Genomic DNA, 18,318 nt, shown 5'->3' with positions numbered 1-18,318 from the left:
AAGACTGTGAATGTTGGAGAGAGAGAACCAGGAAAACACTGCCGCTATTATTATTATTATTTTTTTTTTTTTCCAGGTCAAATTCAAACGTTCCTAATTATGGACCACTTGAGTTCGCTAGGGTCGGGGCAACTGCATGGTTTCCAAAACGTTCGCAAAGTGTCTGACCAGCATCGCTGGGGATAAAAGAAGATTCTGTGTCCACATTTCTCGGACACCGACGCGCCTTAGCATCACTTTCTCCCTGGGGAGCTGCTCAGCAGTTCGGGGCTGCCCGAAATCATGTCTGAGACCAGCCGCCACCACGCCACGCCACTTGAATTCTCCCTGGCTGCGAGAAATTTAAATACATTTACAGTTTTCAGAGATAGGAAACGTAGAGATTTTTAGCTTTTCCTCCGTTGACACATGTCACAGCCTGACGAGAGGCTGCAAACAGAGGTGCGTTTACACTCTTCTCTTCTTCTAACTGATCGTGGCCAAGTTTTTACCTCACGTGATCTCAGTTTCCTACTAGGAGAGTCATGGAAAATAACACAAAAATAACTAAGTGATAATTTAGTGACAGGCACCTACTGTGTGCTGGAACTCCTTGTACAGTTGCCTGAGTTGCGCATCGCGCAACCCACAGGGCTCTATAAAGATGGCCAGCCAAAGACCAGTTGCCTTTTGTGCTCCCCAGGCTTTGGCAAAGTATTAGCGTACAAGGGTATTTTGACGGTTCTCAAATCGTAAGAAGTGTTTTATTAAAAAAAATAATAATAATAATAAGCCAGGAAATGTAGTACTTTCAGTTTGAGAAGACATATAAGGGAGGGAGGGGCGGAGGGCGGGACCTGGTGCCGGTTGCCCAGCAGCAGAGGGCCCCTCCCCGCGGGGGCGGGGCTCCGCATGTTTGTCCGTCTCCGTGGTAACCGCGGGCTCCCGGGAGCTGCGGCGGAGCGACGATGGCCCGGGAGTCAGAGCCCGAGTGTAAGTGCGCCCCGAGCGCGCCGTGGGCGCCGCCTGACGTCCGTTCGCGGTGTGATCGCCCAGGCCCCCGCTGCCCTGAGCCTGGTGTGACGAATGAAACCGCTTCTGGCGGCTGCGCCTGGAGGCGGCCGCCGGGTCACCCGGGTTTGGGGCTGCGTGCGGAGGGGGGCGGGGGATGCGGTGCCTCCCCGGAACAGCTCAGGGTCACGTTCAAAGGAGCAAGGTCGTGTGCGCGCACGTGCGTGTGTGCACTCGAGCGTGCGTGTGGGCACGTGCTCGTGTGCGTCCCCCGCGGGGAGGAGGGATGAGGGCGGGATTTCTAGAAGCCGTTGGGAGCGCCCTTTGTGAAGAGCCCCGCTTCGGGGCCCGTCCCGCGGCGCCGCGTCCTGCGGGGCCTCGCTGGGCAGCCGCAGACCCCAGGCGGGCCGCCCCGCGAGGTGGTTTCCCGTGGTTTCGGACCCTTTCTTCTGTTCCCCGTGCAATGACTCGACGAGCTGTGTTCGCGAAACCTCTCCACCACCCCCGTCCCCCCTCCTTTTTTTTAATAAAGACTCTGCATGATAATGGCCCATGATAATCCCCAGTCCCCGGGCACGTGGTCTGAATGAATTTCCACGTGCGCTGTTTCAGCCCTTTCTGAGTCCCTTTGTGCCCGCGCACCGTGAGGTCTGTTGCCCGCCATGGACGGTGGCCGACTGTTCAGACGGCCTGGCGCGGAATACGCGTTTCTGCGCGCGCCCTCGCGGTGTCTGCGGGGCTCCCAGACGTGGTCACGCACGCTGGCCTTGCAGGGTCTGTGTGCGTGGTCCCTAAGCGCCCACCCCCCTGCACTGCCCGAGAAGGTTCCAGTCACGTGGCGGCTGCGTGGTGTGTGCAAAACGTGCCACGCGGTGGCGGGGAAATACACCAGCGCGTCCTTTTTTTTTTCCTGGTATTTCTTAATAAGTGCATATTCTGTACAGTGAAAATTCGTTGCCAGGCCGACCCCACACCAGGAGATCGGGTGAAATGCAAAAAAGTAAGGGCCGAGGCATCGCACAGGCTGTGCCCCAGGCGGTGGTTAGAAATTTACAGCGTCCCAGGCTTTTGAGGTTGTTTTTTTGTTTAACACGTGGGTAAAGAAACTGAAGCCTCTGGGCGCCTGGGGGCTCAGTCAGTTTCGCCTCGGCCTCTTGTTTTTGGCTCAGGTCATGATCTGGATGGATCTCAAGGTTGGTGGGATTGAGCCCCGGAGTCAGGCTCTGTGCTGACAGCAAGGAGGTGGCTTGGCGCTCGCTCTCTCTCTCTCTCTCTCTCTCTCTCTCTTTTTCTCCCCCTCCCTCCCTCCCTCCATCTCTGCCCCTTCCCTGCTTGTGCTATCTGAATTAATTAACTAATTAATAATAATAAAAGGAACTGAAGCCTCTCCCTGACTTTGGGAGGCATCACTGCGTTCTTTCTTTTGGGATCTGGGGGGTGGGGGATCCTGGGGTGGGGGGTTCCGGGGAGGGGGCGATGGTGTTCAGGGGTGGCCACCCATCCCCTCTCCCGGCAGTGCTGGCTCTCCCGAATTGTCAAGTCTCTTGGTGGTTTTCCCGCCCCTCCCACTGGCCGCAAGCCCTCCCCTGACCGTCATCACCAACTGGCCTGTCCAGTCCTGGATTCGGCATAGCCTGCACTCCCCTTGCTGTATTCGTTCGTTTTCTGCTGCTGCTGTAACGGATGACCACAGATGTAGTGACACTAAGCAAACCAAACTCTGCATCTCTGTCCTGTGGGGCAGGAGTCTGGTTGGCTCTGCTGGGCCCTGCTGGGGTCTCTCTGGGCAGAACTCTCGGTACCAGCTGGGCTCCCTTCCTTTCTGAAGGCTCTGGGGCGGACTGTCCTCCAGGATCACTCAGGTTGTCGGGCAGGACCCACTTCGTTGCGGTTGTAGGACTTGAGGTCCTGTCCCTGTCGCCTGTCAGCTCCTGGACGCCTCTCCCCAGGGCCCCACCTGGCCCCCCACCCCCATCCCAGAGCCCCCAGTGGCCATGGAATCCTTCCATCACAGGGAATCTCTCCGACTCCCCTTCTGGTCCCACCCAGGGAAGGCTCTGTGCTGTTAGGGGCCCATGGGATTAGATCGCGCCCCCCAGGTAATTCAGGAAACCCTATTTTAAGGGCATAACTTTAATTCTGCAAAGTCCCTTTGTTAGGAGCATAGAAATGGGAGGTGGGCTCATGAATCCGCCTTCCGGGCCCAGCAATTTCAGGATAATTAAAGTGAGGTGTTTTCCCGCTTCTCACTACCGCACTACAGACACGTGCTCTGGTGGCTCCCACGGTCTCCCTGTCGCGGGTACTCGTAGCTCGTTCCTACTGGACTTTGGGATTCCCGGTGGGATGGGGGCGCCTGGGGGGATCAGTCAGTTAAGTGTCTAGCTCTTGATTTCAGCTCAGGCGATGATGTCACAGTTCTTGGGTTCTGGCCCGGTGTCAGGCTCCACGCGAGCAGTATGGAGCCTGCTGGGGATTCTCCCTCCCTCCCCCTCCCCCTCCCTCCTCCTCCCTCCCCCCTCCCCCCTCCCTCCCTCCCTCTCTCTCAAAATAAATAAATAAACTTAAACAAAACAAAACGAACATGATTCCTGGTGCGGAATCCTCTGAGGGAGAGAGCACGGTGTGGTGCGGAGTAAAATTTTGTATTATTATTTCAAATTCTAAGACTATGACTTTCTTTCCCGCGTTTATTCATGAAGCAAAACGGTTAACTCTTGGTCTCTTTCTGACGCGGCTGATGTGAATGAAAACACGGTTTCTTCCCTGGAGGAACTGTCGAAATCGCCCCGGAAGCGTGTGGCGGTGGGTGGCAGAGAGTGAACGAGGACAGGACGAGGCCGTGTGCGGAGTTCAGGAGAGAGGGATCACGACCTCGAGAAGCGCTGTGGACACCCGACAGGCGATTAAAATGCCGGAGGGGGCAAAACCAACCCGAGTATCTGCACAGACGGAGGCCTCCCCGTGTAGATTCTTTCAGGAGTTCAAGCACCCAGCCTGGCTTGGCCGGTTCCCCTCGGCCCCGGGCCTCTGCTCTGGCCGCTCGGAGGAGAATGAGTTTGCTAATTTTCCGGTGGTTCCAAAGCCTTTTGGGAAATAAAATCGACAGGATAGCACAACACCAGAAATGCCTCTTTCTCCTGCTTTCCAAAGAGAGTTGGTATCATGTAGGTGACGGGGAATTTTAGTTCTCAGCGCAGCTAGGCCACGGTGCCCAGGTGGTTTGGCCAAATTTCATTCTGGATGTGTCTGTTGAGGATTTTTGTTGGATGAAGGTAACATTTATCCCAGTAGACTTTGAGTGGAGCAGATTGTTCTCTGAAATGTGGGCGGGCCTCGTCTGCTGCGTCGAAGGCCTTACTCGAATAAACACTGACCTCCCCAGGGCAAGAGGGAATTCTCCAGCAGAATGCCTTGGGCATGAGGTGGGTTTGTACCATAATCACGTGAGCCGATTCCTTAGAAGAAATCTCTGTATATTCTCTCTCTCTCTCTCTCTACACCCTTTTGGTTCTGTCCTCTGGAGAAGCCCAACAAATACGATGTGTTTTTAGCACCTTCTTTAAGTGTTGATGCCTTTGATTACGTATGATCATCTGTCTTGAAAAAATGTTCTGTTGATATTTTAACATTTTATGAGTGGTTTCTTTGAGGAAGCTAATCAACAGGGAGAAGGGGAGACTGTGGTCTGGGCTTGGCAGTATCCCCGAGGTGGGTAGAATTCTGGAATGGCTCAAGTTTGCCTGACCTCTCGTGGACACTTGGCATAGTCCCCAAGCCTTTGAACAGGGGGACAGAGTGCTCTGCGATTGTGCTGTATCCCACGGCACCAGAGACCTCAAGACAGGTAGCATGTTGGGTGGGCCTGACCTAATCACACGAAGCTGGTCATAGTGGAGGAGTCAGAAGTTGGGGAGCATGAGAAGTATGTGAAGGGGGTTCAGGGATGAAGGATGAAGGGTCTCAGAAAGAGACCAAGAGTTAACTGTTTTGCTTCGTGAATAGATGTGGAAAAGGAAGTCATATTTTTAGAACGAGGGCAGCCACTAGGAGCTGAGCGTGACCCCCACCAACAGCCAACGAGGAAGTGGGGACCTCAGTCCTACCATCTCAAGAACTCGATTCGCTCAACAATAGGAATAAGGCTGCAAGCAGGTTCCCCAGCCCACTTCCAAGGCTTCCAAGAGCTCAGCCAGGCCCACAGTTTGATATCTGTGTTGTGACATCCCGAGTGGAGAATCCAGCCCCTTCAGGCTGAAGTCCGGACCCTTATAACCTTGCGCTAAACATGGGTTTGAAGCTGCTGTTTGTAGTAATTTGTTATATAGTAACAGATTTGAAGCTGCTGTTTGTAGTGTGTTATATAGTAACAGAAGTTACCCCAGATCTTCAGGTTCTCTGGGCCTTTCTTACTTTTCACAGGTGAAAACAGAGGAAACACTGTGTCCTGATTTATTGTCACTGCTTCTGGACGTGGATTGGTCAGGGTTTGGATGTGGCACGGGTCCCAGAAGGCCCTCCCCTGGAGCCCAGGCACTTGTGGGATAAGAGGGCTGATCCGACAGTTGGGTACAAATGCTGTATTCAGGGATCAGTTCTCCTCATGCCCCCCGGCCTCTGACCCCTCCTCTATGACCATCTTCATGTGATTAGGTGAGGCCCACCCAACACGCTACGTGTCTCCAGAGGTGCCTGGACCCGAGTGGGTCACATAAGTCCTTCTGCTTCCCTTTTACAGCATGGGGACGAAACTAGTCCCAGATGGAATCATCGTGGGGCCCGGGGTCACGGATGTGGGCAACGCTTGGATGGGGGGGTGTTCAGGGTGGGCCCTCAAGGGCTCTGTTGCCAGTGCCCTCCCCAGCCCAGGTTGACGTGCAGGACCGCAGATCTGGTCAGCTACTCCTCCGGGGTTCTCTGGAAAGTTATGCCGTATGCTCGTGGCTCCGGGGCCCTCACGGCACGTGGCCAAAATCTCCTTTCCTCGAGTTGAAGTCTGGGTCAACTCTTGTTCTACCAGAAGCATTTGGCAAGGTGTTCCCTGTGCTGTAGTCCTTTCCTGAAAATAGATACCGTTCATGGAGTGTCTGTTCTAGGCCGTGTGCTTCTTTGCCAAAAGCGATTCCATTTAGCTGTCAATCAACCCTTTTGAGTAGGATGATTATCCTGATCTTTCAGAGGAAGAAATTATGATTCAGAGAGATTATGTAACTGTTTAGAGCTCACGTGGTCAGGAGTCTGATTCAAACAGCCAGGTTTTTCCAGTTTTATGTCCTGGACCATGTGCCCACGTGGCACCCCACCACGGGGACATAGGAGAAGCTGGGCCCTTTGTGGAAGGAGCTGGGGTCCCCTTCAGCTCTCCCACGGGGTTTACTCCGTGGCTCCTTATCTTCTACAAGTGGGGATGGGAGCAGAAGGGGTGACTGACTTGTCAGTCCCTGGGGGTTTGGCCAGGGACGCTGAGACATTTCAGTATTGAGAGAGAAAACACCTGTGTTTATTTCCTACGTTGGGTGTCTCTGAGCATCATCATTATGAATTCTAATTATGCCGTTAAACTTCCCTTTCAGAACCTTTGCTAATATTGTAAGAAACCCTCTGTTGAATCAAAATCCCCATCCTCCTACTTCTTGGCTTTGTAGGGCCCTGGTTTCTTTCTTTCTTTCCTTCTTTCTCCCTTTCTCCCCCCCTTTCTCCCTTCCTCCCTCCCTCCTTTCTTTCTCTCTCTCTTTCTTTCCTCCTTCCTTCTTTTCTTTTTTCCTTTCCTTTTCTTTCTTTCTTTCTTTCTTTCTTTCTTTCTTTCTTTCTTCTCTTTCTTCTCTTTCTCTCCCTCTCTGTCTTACTTTATTTTGAAGTAATCTCCACACCCAACATAGCACTAAAACCTGCCACCCCAAGATCGAGAGTCTTACGCTCTACCAACTGAGCCAGCCAGGCGCGCCCCTGCGGGGCCCTGGGCTCTCTGATCGGACCTGCACATCATGTGCACCTAGCAGCCCCCCGTTTGCAGAAGGCCTGGCCTGCGTGCTGTTTCCTCTCGTGTCTGTCAGCTCCTCCTCTGGGACTGGGAGGTAGCAGCTCGGCAGATACGCACAGCGGTCTTATTGTCTTATTGTGGAACCTCCGACTTAATAGTCTCATTATCTTTCCTGACCAGTTTACCTGCGGTGGAAACACTGTGAAGTGCCAGGTGTTCAGACTTTATGCAATCTAAGGACACTTCTGAACAAACTTCAGAAAGATCACAGAGAGGATGTCTATCTTTACACCTCTGGGCACTTGAATCCCAATAAGCTCTACAGGCCTCCTGAGACCATCCTGTATCACTGGCCCAACGCCAATAGACCAAAAGGGGAAAAGATCTTCCAGGTGGAAAAGCCGATCGGAAAATCCGATAAGGAGATCACCAAGATGAAAGACGCTCTGGCTTATTTTACCATCAATACAGCTCTGGGGCCCAATGAGGCACAGAACGCACCGCTGTTCAGGTATTTGAACCCCACGGAGCATAGTTCCCACGCTGCAGAAGAGGATTTCATTCAAAGGAAGTCTCCGAGGAAAGAGGGTTCTCCCGAGTGGCGGAGGAGAGAAGAGCTGAGGTTGCCAGAGGTGAAGGTTCTCAAGTACAGAGCGGTAGAGTCCAGCCGTGAGTGTGTGATGCCTCCCCGACGTAAGGATGAGTATCAGTACATCAGCTCGTACTTAGCCGGCCTGACGAAGACAGACAGGTACAGGAAGTTCTTGCGCTTCCAAAAAGAAGTTCTTGCAAAGCACCATCTCCGGAAGAACGACTTCACGGGGAGGCAGGCAGCGACACGGCATGAGAAGAAGTTGGAACAGGTAAGGAGGTTGACCTTGCAGTCCCGTGGGCACACTGCGGGAGTTCGGGTGTCCAAATGTTGTGGGTGGACGTCCGCATTCAGACCCCTCATTTACATTTCCGGGTAGGATGTAGGATATCCACCAGGGGCTGGGAACATCTGACACGAGGTAAATCATCACGGGGAGAAGTAGAAGAAGGCTAAATCCAGAAACTTAATCAGTTGGAGGTGATTTCATAGGGAGAGCATCAGACGCTGCCTGGCCGCTGTGATATACAATGTTCATGGATAGCAGATGCATCTGAGGAAAGGTTTGCCTAACTTGCTATAAAAGCACTGAGGGCAGAGTGAGGCGGGGGTAGACAGTCAGGTGACAGAGGCAGATTCTGCCTGGAGTCACTCGTGTCTGTGGAAGATAATTAGTGTGATGGGAGGCGCTTTAGTGAACTCCCAGGGGTCGTGAGTCATGCACAGTGACTGGGCATGTGATGCAAGAGAGAGACTATGGGAAGAGAGGAAGTAGCAGTGTGCCTGAGAAGTAACCAAACCTGATGAGGGTTTTGGCTGAGAGGACTAATGGAAAGAGAAGGACCCTGTGGGTGCAGTAAGTCCTTAAATACAGGGTGCAAGGGGGTGAATGAAGAAAACAAAGACAAACACACCTTGGACAATCAAGCAATCAGACCTCCTCAGGCTCCTCGGTTGGCCGCCTGGCTCTGCCCAGACCCAGCTCTGGGCTGGTATGAGCTGGACCCGCTGATAGAAAACCCCATGGAAATTCTCATTCCTCCCCCTGAGAAACTCTTTGGAAAGGAAAATTAAGACATCCTGAAATGTCTGGTTCTGTTTCTCTACCAGGAGCTCCAAAACGTGTGTGTATGTGACTCCCAACAGTTCAATAGACTGCAGGTCTATGGAAAAGTCTTTGAAGATATTTGCAATAGTTCTTTGATATTTGGGGATATCTTGAAAGAAGTTAAGGTAATAATAAGCGTATATTTGTCACATAACAGTTGAGAGCCATACATGACATTCTGTGCACAGGATTGCTGTTCTCACAGAATTCCTGCCAAGTATCATGGCTTCCATCTTACAGAGACGGCAAGTGACTCACAGACTCAAAGTAATGTGCTTATGGCCACACAAATCACCAGTGGGACATGTGAATAAACAACCAGCTAGCTCACTCCTTAAGCCCATTTTCTTTCCTGCTAAAGCTTCCCAACTATTTATAGACTTTTACAAATTGTATATATGTAACATATAAACATTTATAATTATGCATAATAAGTGTATATAAATTCTTACGGAATTATAAGTTTGTTGTGATTTCATGATGAACGTTGAGCTTCATATCAAAAGTGAGTTGAAACAGGGTTTCTTATACATCTTTCTCTTATCCAAATCCTAAAGACGAGGATACTTAAAAGCAGGAATACAGTGGCCTGTTCTCCAGAGAATGTCCCCATCCCTAGGGAGCCCATCTCTGGCAGGTCGGCAGGACCCAAGTCCCCAGAGCACCCATATGGCAGGAGATCACGTGCTGTGTGTGCGTGTCAGAGTATTTGATGATACTGTTCTGAGGTGATCCATAGTTAACATTCAGACCTGCTTCCAGGTTGGTGAGATTTTATACACTTTATTGTGCGTATTGGTTAATATGCTGAAGGAACATTTTATATTTTTGAAATGATCTAGACTGACATCCTTAACTTCCATATTATTTATACATGCAAAGAAACTTACATAGTAGTGTTAAACACGTTTTCAATGGATTTTTTTTTTTTTTTTTTTTTTTTGGTATAGGATGAATACGAACTCTACATGGCAATACTCCTGCGGTCCCAGACCGCATCACAGTATAAGGTAACGAACGATCATGCAAGTGCCTAAATAGAGCCTGTTTCTTCATTCTTTCATATTTCACGGGCAGGAGAAAACATTCAGAATCCAAGAGGCCCCATCTGCTTCCATAGTAGAAAAGCTGGAGACCAGCTGAGGGGCTTGTGGGTAAGGACTTCACCATCTGGTCGCAGTGAGCACCAGCGGTGGGGTGGAGGAGGGGCATACACATTGCTTGTGTTGTGCCGATGTCTCTGGCCACCAGTTCTCAGGGATCTCTCTGGCTCATCCCCCTGTAACCCTGTCCTCCCATGGCTGTTTCACTCAGCACTGGCCCTTTTCTCCCTCTTTCTCTGGTTATATGATATATCTGCTCACCTTTATACTGATGATCCCCAGCTCTGTCTATGGCACCCAGATACTTCCTGGGAGCTCCCGGTTATACCTGTGTCCAGGTATAATCCCATTGGACGTTGACACTTAGGTGTCTGGGGCAGGCAGATTACAGACCTAAAGATAGGGAAACTATCCTGAATTACCTGGGGGGCCCAATCTAATCCCACGGACCCCTACAAGCTGAGGCTTACGTCTGCTTCCCTGGGTGGGGCCAGAAGGGGAGTCGGAGAGATTCCCTGTGATGGAAGGATTCCATGGCCACTGGGGGCTCTGGGACGGGGGTGGGGGGCCAGGTGGGGCCCTGGGGAGAGGCGTCCAGGAGCTGACAGGCGACAGGGACAGGACCTCAAGTCCTACAACCGCAACGAAGTGGCTCCTGCCCGACAACCTGAGTGATCCTGGAGGACAGTCTGCCCCAGAGCCTTCAGAAAGGAAGGGAGCCCAGCTGGTACTGAGAGTTCTGCCCAGAGAGACCCCAGCAGGGCCCAGCAGAGCCAACCAGACTCCTGCCCCACAGGACAGAGATGCGGAGTTTGTATTAAGCCAGTAATTTCGTTCGTATTTGTTATGACAGCAATATAAAGCTAAGAAAATGCCCCATAAATATCTCAAAGCAGCATTTCCAACTTTAAGCTGTTCTTTATTGTACATTGGCTACCATAGCTTGTGTGTGTGTGTGTGTGTGTGTGTGTGTGTGTGGTCCTTATCTCATTGATGCTTAGCAATGGCCTTCTAGATTATACATCTTTCCCTATGAGGCAACTGTGCTGGGCTGAGTAGTGTCCTCCAAAACATCGTGTCCACCGGGGGGGCTGTGAGTGTGACCTTACTGGGAACTAGGGTCTGTGCAAGTATAATTAAGTTAGGGAGAGGTCCTTAGGGTGGGTCCTAATCCAGCGGCTGATGTCCTTATAAGAAGAGGGGAGTTTGGACCTGGACACAGACGTAGGGAGCAGAGATCAGAGCGGGACATATACTGACACAAATCTCTGTTCCCAAACCACTGAAGTAACCACATAGAAACAGTCTGGGAACATAGATGGTGCCACGTCAGGAATTACCAGACAGCACGTAGGGAAAGCATGGAGGGCGCGTTGCAGTGGGGGCCCCTGGGTGGCTCAGTCGGTTAAGCGTCCGACTCTTCGTCTCGTCTCGGGTCATGATCTCGGGGTTCGTGCTGACACACGGAGACTGCTTGGGATTCTCTCTCCCTTAAAAGAAATAAATGAGGGGCGCCTGGGTGGCGCAGTCGGTTAAGCGTCCGACTTCAGCCAGGTCACGATCTCGCGGTCCGTGAGTTCGAGCCCCGCGTCAGGCTCTGGGCTGATGGCTTGGAGCCTGGAGCCTGTTTCCGATTCTGTGTCTCCCTCTCTCTCTGCCCCTCCCCCGTTCATGCTCTGTCTCTCTCTGTCCCAAAAATAAATAAAAAACGTTGAAAAAAAATTAAAAAAAAAAAAAAAAAAAAAAAAAGAAAGAAATGAACTAAAAAAAAAAGTGTATTGTGACAGCTATAATGCAGCACGTACAAGTGCATGGTGTCCTCGCCTAACAGCCCCCAGGTGTCCCCTCCAGGCCGAGGTCGCACTGTGGATGTTCTAGTAAGGAAAATAGACTGCGAGATCAACTCCCTCATTCACAAAAACTGAGAGAATGTGGCATTACTAAAACTACTTTTGACTTTTCGAATTCAATAAAGTTTAAGAATTCTGTCTTATAAATTGGGAAGTACAGTTGCCTTGTATTTGAAAAACATCACAGCCTTACAGGGAGGTCAGTTCTGATTTACTCCTTACATCTTTTCTTTTCATCTGTAATTATTTTATTATTTTATTTTGTCTTATTTTACTTTATCTTACCTCATCTTAGGAGCAGAGGAAGAGGGAGAGACAGCCTTTTTTTAAAAGTTTATTTATTTTGAGAGAGAGCGAGCGAGCGGCATGAGTGGGGAAGCGGCAGAGAGAGGGGGAGAGAGAATCCCAAGTAGGATCCGCACTGTCAGGGCACGCAGCCCGACGCGGGGCTCCCTCTCACGAACTGTGAGATCATGACTTGAGCTAAAACCAAGAGTCAGATGCTTAACTCGCTGAGCCGCCCAGGCGCCCCAGAAAAGTAAGCTTTTGTTTGAGAGGAACAAGCAAAGGGTCCGGTTGGCGGCCTACCCTGTTCCTTGGGTTTTTCACGTTGAGTCCAGATGAACGTATGTGCGCTAATTTCCTTTTTTTTTTTTTTTTAATTTTTTTTTTCAACGTTTATTTATTTTTGGGACAGAGAGAGACAGAGCATGAACGGGGGAGGGGCAGAGAGAGAGGGAGACACAGAATCGGAAACAGGCTCCAGGCTCCGAGCCGTCAGCCCAGAGCCCGACGCGGGGCTCGAACTCACGGACCGCGAGATCGTGACCTGGCTGAAGTCGGACGCTTAACCGACTGCGCCACCCAGGCGCCCCAGCGCTAATTTCAATCAAACACCAGCATGAAAAGTTCCCTGGCCAACAGGGCATCAGCTCTTTCTTTCTGGTTCTGGAAATGTGGCAGCCCATCACCTAAAGAGGCAGGGATCTTTGTGTCTCCACATCCTGCGGTGAAACCCCACCACTTTTTAAATGTCTTCGTAAAATAAAGCCTTCATAAATTTTAAAACAATATTTTGTCCAGATCTTTACATGACGAGTTATCCCTCCTCCCATATTTTCCTATTTACCTATTTTACCTAGAATTTCTGTTTTGACTCAAAATATCTTGAATACACTGTAATATTCCTTCCTGTGTGCGTCTCATCCGTTACGGCCTTGTCCTCCTAGACTCTGCTGGCTAATGCCAAGGGGCTGGAGAAGAGGTCCGTGAAGACAGCAGATGTCAACCAGGCCAGGGAGGAGCTGAGGGCGATTGTGACGGCCACCAAGGCTGCCCTGGAGCATAATGACAAGTGAGGGTTGACAGTCTGATTTGATTTACGTTGGGGTTATACTATCGTACAATGTATTAAAACCACGTGACAAGCGTGTATTTACATTTTTCCTGCGTTGTTGGGTGAGATGTGTTGCCTTCGCTAACAGTGTGCCTGTCATCTGGCCCCTTTCCCCAGCCATCACATCTGTGACTGGGAAATTCAACCAAACCCGGCGTTTGTATGGGGGAGGGTGGTTTGGGATGGTTTCCGAGGGAATCTCGTCTTCCGTGGTGGTCTCCTGGGGACCTACTGGTAGGTGATCCGGCTGCAAAGTCAAGACACCTTTCATGAATGGGCTTATTATTTTCTTTTAACTTAAAAAAATCTTTTGACCTTTCTGTATAGTCTTCCAGATGAAATAACAATTGGATAGGGCGTATGTTTTGTAGAGGGTTAAAAAGAAAAAAGATTGAAGCAAAGCCAGCACACTCAAGAAAACAAAACAGGAAACAAAAACCAAAAAATGAAACGGTGCCTTCAGTATAACTAGAAGACAAAAAGCATCCAGACTTCAGGATACCTGAAAACGGAAAAATGCACATCGAATGGCAGTGAATCGTTATCCACGGTCTTTCTACAAACCTTCGCGACAGAAAGGGCAGTGGGGGAAGGGAGAACAATAGAACTGGTAGAAAACATAACATGTTCTAAGACCAGTGAGAGCGAGAAGGAGAGAGGTGAAGAGAGAGTGGGAGGGAGAGAGAGGGAAAGGGAGAGAGAAGGACAGAGGGATGGGGAGAAAAAGAAAGGGGGTGGGAGGAAGGAGGAGAGAGAGGGGAGTGAGGTTTTTTTTTTTCAATGTTGATTTGTTTTTGAGAGAGCAAGTGGGGGAGGGGCAGAGAGAGAGGAGGACAGAGGATCTGAAGCAGGCTCTGTGCTGATAGCAATGCACCGGATGTGGTGATTGAATTCATGAACCACGAGATACTGACCTGAGCAGAAGTTGGACACTGAAATGACTGAGCCACGAAGGCGCCCCCTTTTGCAGACTTTGTATCAAAGATACGTCCTTTTCATTTCTGCTGAAATGGCCTTTGGGACTTTGGTAGGGATTGAATTGATTGGTAGATGGCCTGGGAGGGTATCATCACCTTTACCACATTGCGCCTTCCAAGCTGTGATCCTGGGAGGCCATTCCATTGACTTAGGTCTTTTTTAAATATAATTTAAAATACAATTTTTAAAAATATAATTTATTGTCAAATTGGCTGACATACGGTGCGTAAAGTGTGCTCTTGGTTTTGGGGGTAGATTCCCGTGGTTCATGGCTTCCATCAACACCCAGTGCTCATCCCAACAGGTGCCCTCCTCAATGCCCATCACCCATTTTCCCTTCCCCCACTCTCCCATCAACCCTCAGTTTGTTCTCTGGATTTAAGAGTCTCTGATGGTTTACCTCCCTCCCTCTCTGTTTGAAACTATTGTTTTCCCCCCTTCCCCTCCCCCATGGTCTTCTATTACGTTTCTCAAATTCCACATATGAGTGAAAACATGTGGTATCTGTCTTTCTCTGCCTGACTTATTTCACTCAGCATAATACCCTCCAGTTCCATCCACATTGCTGCACATGGCAGGATTTCGTTCTTCCTTATTGCCAAGTAGTATTCCATTGTGTATATAAACCATATCTTCTTTATCCATTCATCCATTGATGGACATTTGGGCTCTTTCCATAATTTGGCTACTGTTGAAAGTGCTGCTATAAATATTGGGGTATATGTGCCCCTATGAGTCAGCACTCCTGTATTGCTTAGGTAAATTCCTAGTAGCACTGTTGCTGGGTCGTAGGGTAGTTCTAGTTTTAATTTTTTGAGGAGCCTCCACACTGTTTTCCAGAGAGGCTGCACCAGTTTGCATTCCCACCAACAGTGCAAGAGGGTTCCGTTTCTCCACATCCTCGCCAGCATCTAGAGTCTCCTGATTTGTTCATTTTAGCCACTCTGACTGGTGTGAGGTGATATCTCGTCGTGGCTTTGATTTGTATTTCCCTGATGATGAGTGATGTTGAGCATCTTTTCATGTGTGGGTTGGCCATCTGGATGTCTTCTTTGGAGAAATGTCTATTCATGTCTTTTGCCCATTTCTTGCCTGGATTATTTGTTTTGTTTTTTGGGTGTGGAGTTTGGTAAGTTCTTTATAGATTTTGGAGAGTAACCCTTTATCCGATACGTCATTTGCGAATATCTTTTCCCATTCCGTCGGTTGCTTTTTAGTTTTGTTGATGGTTTCCTTTGCAGTGCAGAAGCTTTTTATCTTGATGAGGTCCCAATAGTTCATTTTTGCTTTTAATTCCCTTGCCTTTGGAGATGTGTCGAGCAGGAAATTGCTGCGGCTGAGGTCAAAGAGGCTGTTGCCTATTTTCTCCTTTAGGGTTTTGATGGTTTCTTGTCTCACATTTAAGTCTTTCATCCATTTTGAATTTATTTTTGTGAATGGTGTAAGAAAGTGGTCTAGTTTCATTCTTCTGCGTGTTGCTGTCCGGTTCTCCCAGCACCATTTGCTAAAGAGACTGTCTTTTTTCCACTGGATACTCTTTCCTGCTTTGTCAAAGATTAGTTGGCCATACGCTTGTGGGTACATTCTGGGTTCTCTTTTCTATTCCACTGGTCTGTGTGTCTGTTTTTGTGCGAATACCATACAATCTTGATGGTTACAGCTTTGTAGTAGAGGCTAAAGTCTGGGATTGTGATGCCTCCCACTTTGGTTTTTTTTTTTTCAACATCACTTTGGCTATTCAGGGTCTTTTGTGGTTCCATACAAATTTTAGGATTGTTTGTTCTAGCTTTGAGAAGAATGCCAGTGCAATTTTGATTGGGGTTGCATTGAATGTGTAGATTGCTTTGGGTAGTATTGACATTTTAACAATATCCATTCTTCCAATGCATGAGCATGGAATGTTTTCCCATTTATTTGTGTCTTCTTCAATTTACTTCATAAGTTTTCTATAGTTTTCAGCACACATATCTTTTACCTCTTTGGTTAGGTTTATTCCTAGGTATCTTATGGTTCTCGGTACAATTGCAAATGGGATAGATTTCTCGATTTCTCTTTCTCTTGCTTCATTATTGGTGTATAGGAATGCCAACTGATTTCTGTACATTGGTTTTGTACCCTGCGACTCTGCTGAATTCATGCATCAGTTCTAGCAGCTTTTTTGTGGAGTCTTTTGGGTTTTCCATGTAGAGTATCACGTCGTCTATGAAAAGTGAAAGTTTGACTTCGTCTTTGCCAGTTTTGATGCCTTTTATTTCATTTTGTTGTATGATTGCTGAGGCTAGGACTTCCAACACTATGTTAAACAACAGTGGTGAGAGTGGACATCCCTGTCATGTTCCTGATCTTGGGGGGAAAGCTCTCAGTTTTCATTGAGGATTATGTTAGCTGTGGGTTTTTCATATATGGCTTTTATGATGTTTAAGTATGTTCCTTCTGTCCCAACTTTCTTGAGGGTTTTTTGTGAAGAAAAGTTGCTGTATTTTGTCAAATACTTTTTCTACATCTATTGACAGGATCATATGGTTCTTATCCTTTCTTTTTATTTATTTATTTATTTTATTTTATTTATTTTATTTTATTTATTTTTTATTTTATTAATGTGATGTATCACAATGGTTTGCAAATATTGTACCAGCCCTGCAGCCCAGGAGGGGCTGCATTTTTGCATCCCTGTTCATCAGGGAAATTGGCCTGTACTTCTCCTTTTTTGTGGGGTCTCTGTCTGGTTTGGGAATCAAGGGAATGCTGGCTTCATAGAATGAGTGCAGAAGCTTTCCTTCCGTTTCTATTTTTTGGGACAGCTTGAGAAAGATAGGTATTAACTCTGCTTTAAATGTCTGGTAGAATTCCCCTGGGAAGCCATCTGGCCCAGGACTCTTATTTGTTGGGAGATTTTTGATAATTGATTCAATTTCTTCACTAGTTGTGGGTCTGTCCAAATTTTCTCTTTCTTCCCACTTGAGTTTTGGCAGTGTGTGGGTGTCTAGGAGTTTGTCCAGTTCTTCTAGGTTGTCCAGTTTGCTGGCATAGAATTTTTCATAGTATTCTCTGATAATTGTTTGTATGTTGGAAGGGTTGGTTGTGGTAAGTCCAATTTCATTCATGATTTTATCTATTTATCCCCCATCTCTTCTTTTTGAGAAGTCTAGCGGGTTATCAATTTTGTTTATTTTTTCAAAAAAAACCACCTCTTAATTTCATTGATCTGTTCTACTGGGTTTTTTTTTATTCTATATTGTTTATTTCTACTCTAATCTTTATTATATCTCTTCTGCTGGCAGAGGGGTGAGGCTTGAAAGGGAGGGAGAGAGAGAAAGAGAGAGGGGTGAGGAGAGAAATGGAGGGAGGCAGAGGGAAAGGGAGAGAGAGACAAGGATAGAGGGGTGGGGGAAGAAAGGGAGGGGGAGAAGGGAGAGATAGAGGGAGAGGAAGAGAGAGAAGGAGGGAGGGAGAGAGAGCAGCTTCCCTAAATAATACAGATAATAACAGAGGTTCCTGGTCGGTCTCTCAGAGCACTGACTTAGAAGGAGAGGACTTTGGAGTGCGGGTGGAAGCAAAGAGCCAATTCTGAAATGATGATATGGTGGGAACAGGTTTAAAAGGAAGTGATCGGCGTCCTTTAAAGCTGTGCATTGAAGAGAAAAAGAAGCAGAGGAGGGGGGTTTAGAAACCCGTACCTCACACACTCCCCGAACCACTAGCCCTGCCCACCACGGCGCAGAGGTGCAAGTGATCTCTGTCTGTACAAATGGCTCCAAGAGAGAACAGAAAATGGGGGCCCAAGCAATTTAGTTGATGAAAATCTCGGCCAGCCGACGACAACAAAAAGTCGGAGAAGGAAACTGCCACAACGCTCCTCACTTAAATATTCCCTGAAGAGCGTTTCTGGATATGAAAACGATCTGGAGTCAGTAATGTAAACAATAAGCACAGCAATGAATGGCAAGAAAAAGGAAGATGCGAATCAAGGTTTGGCCACTGAGGAACAGCTAGTTGGAAAAGTCAAGATTATGTCATAGATCCAGACTAAATTATGATGCTCCCAGCAGGAATAGTCTTGAGTGACACTACAATAAAGAGCGTTAGAGAAAAGCGGGAGAACAAGCAAGAGAATGAAAATGAGATCAGAAAAGAAAGTCAGAGAAAAAGTGGTTGAAGTGGAAGACAGAAAAGAAGATCCATTGGACATAATTAAAGTCTCAGAAGAAGAAAAATCAATGGGACAGAACATCACACTTGAAACTGTAATACATTAAACATTTCTAGAAACTAAATGCTCTGGATCTACATGCTGAAAAGACTGTTAAGATTATTAGTAATT

At 48.2% G+C, this 18,318-nt stretch overlaps 1 protein-coding gene across 3 annotated transcripts in view; it reads left to right on the top strand.

Annotated features, from left to right (window-relative positions):
- The first annotated feature begins 915 nt into the window (after window positions 1–915).
- Window positions 916–18,318, top strand: part of CB2H6orf118 (chromosome B2 C6orf118 homolog) — a 28,526-nt gene continuing 11,123 nt past the window's right edge. For all 3 annotated transcript variants that reach the window (XM_078447553.2, XM_078447551.2, XM_078447552.2), the window contains exons 1-5: window positions 916–972; window positions 7,151–7,833; window positions 8,673–8,795; window positions 9,621–9,680; window positions 12,853–12,977. In XM_078447553.2, the coding sequence (XP_078303679.2) occupies window positions 948–972; window positions 7,151–7,833; window positions 8,673–8,795; window positions 9,621–9,680; window positions 12,853–12,977 (1,016 nt within the window). In that variant the 5' untranslated portion in view covers window positions 916–947. The remainder of the gene's footprint in view (window positions 973–7,150; window positions 7,834–8,672; window positions 8,796–9,620; window positions 9,681–12,852; window positions 12,978–18,318) is intronic.

This window comes from Panthera onca, chromosome B2 (assembly GCF_046562875.1).
Source record: "Panthera onca isolate mPanOnc1 chromosome B2, mPanOnc1 haplotype 2, whole genome shotgun sequence".
Taxonomy (NCBI): Eukaryota; Metazoa; Chordata; class Mammalia; order Carnivora; family Felidae; genus Panthera; species Panthera onca.
The sequence above is the reverse complement of the archived record's forward strand: the minus strand, read 5'-3'. Positions and strand labels throughout refer to the sequence as shown.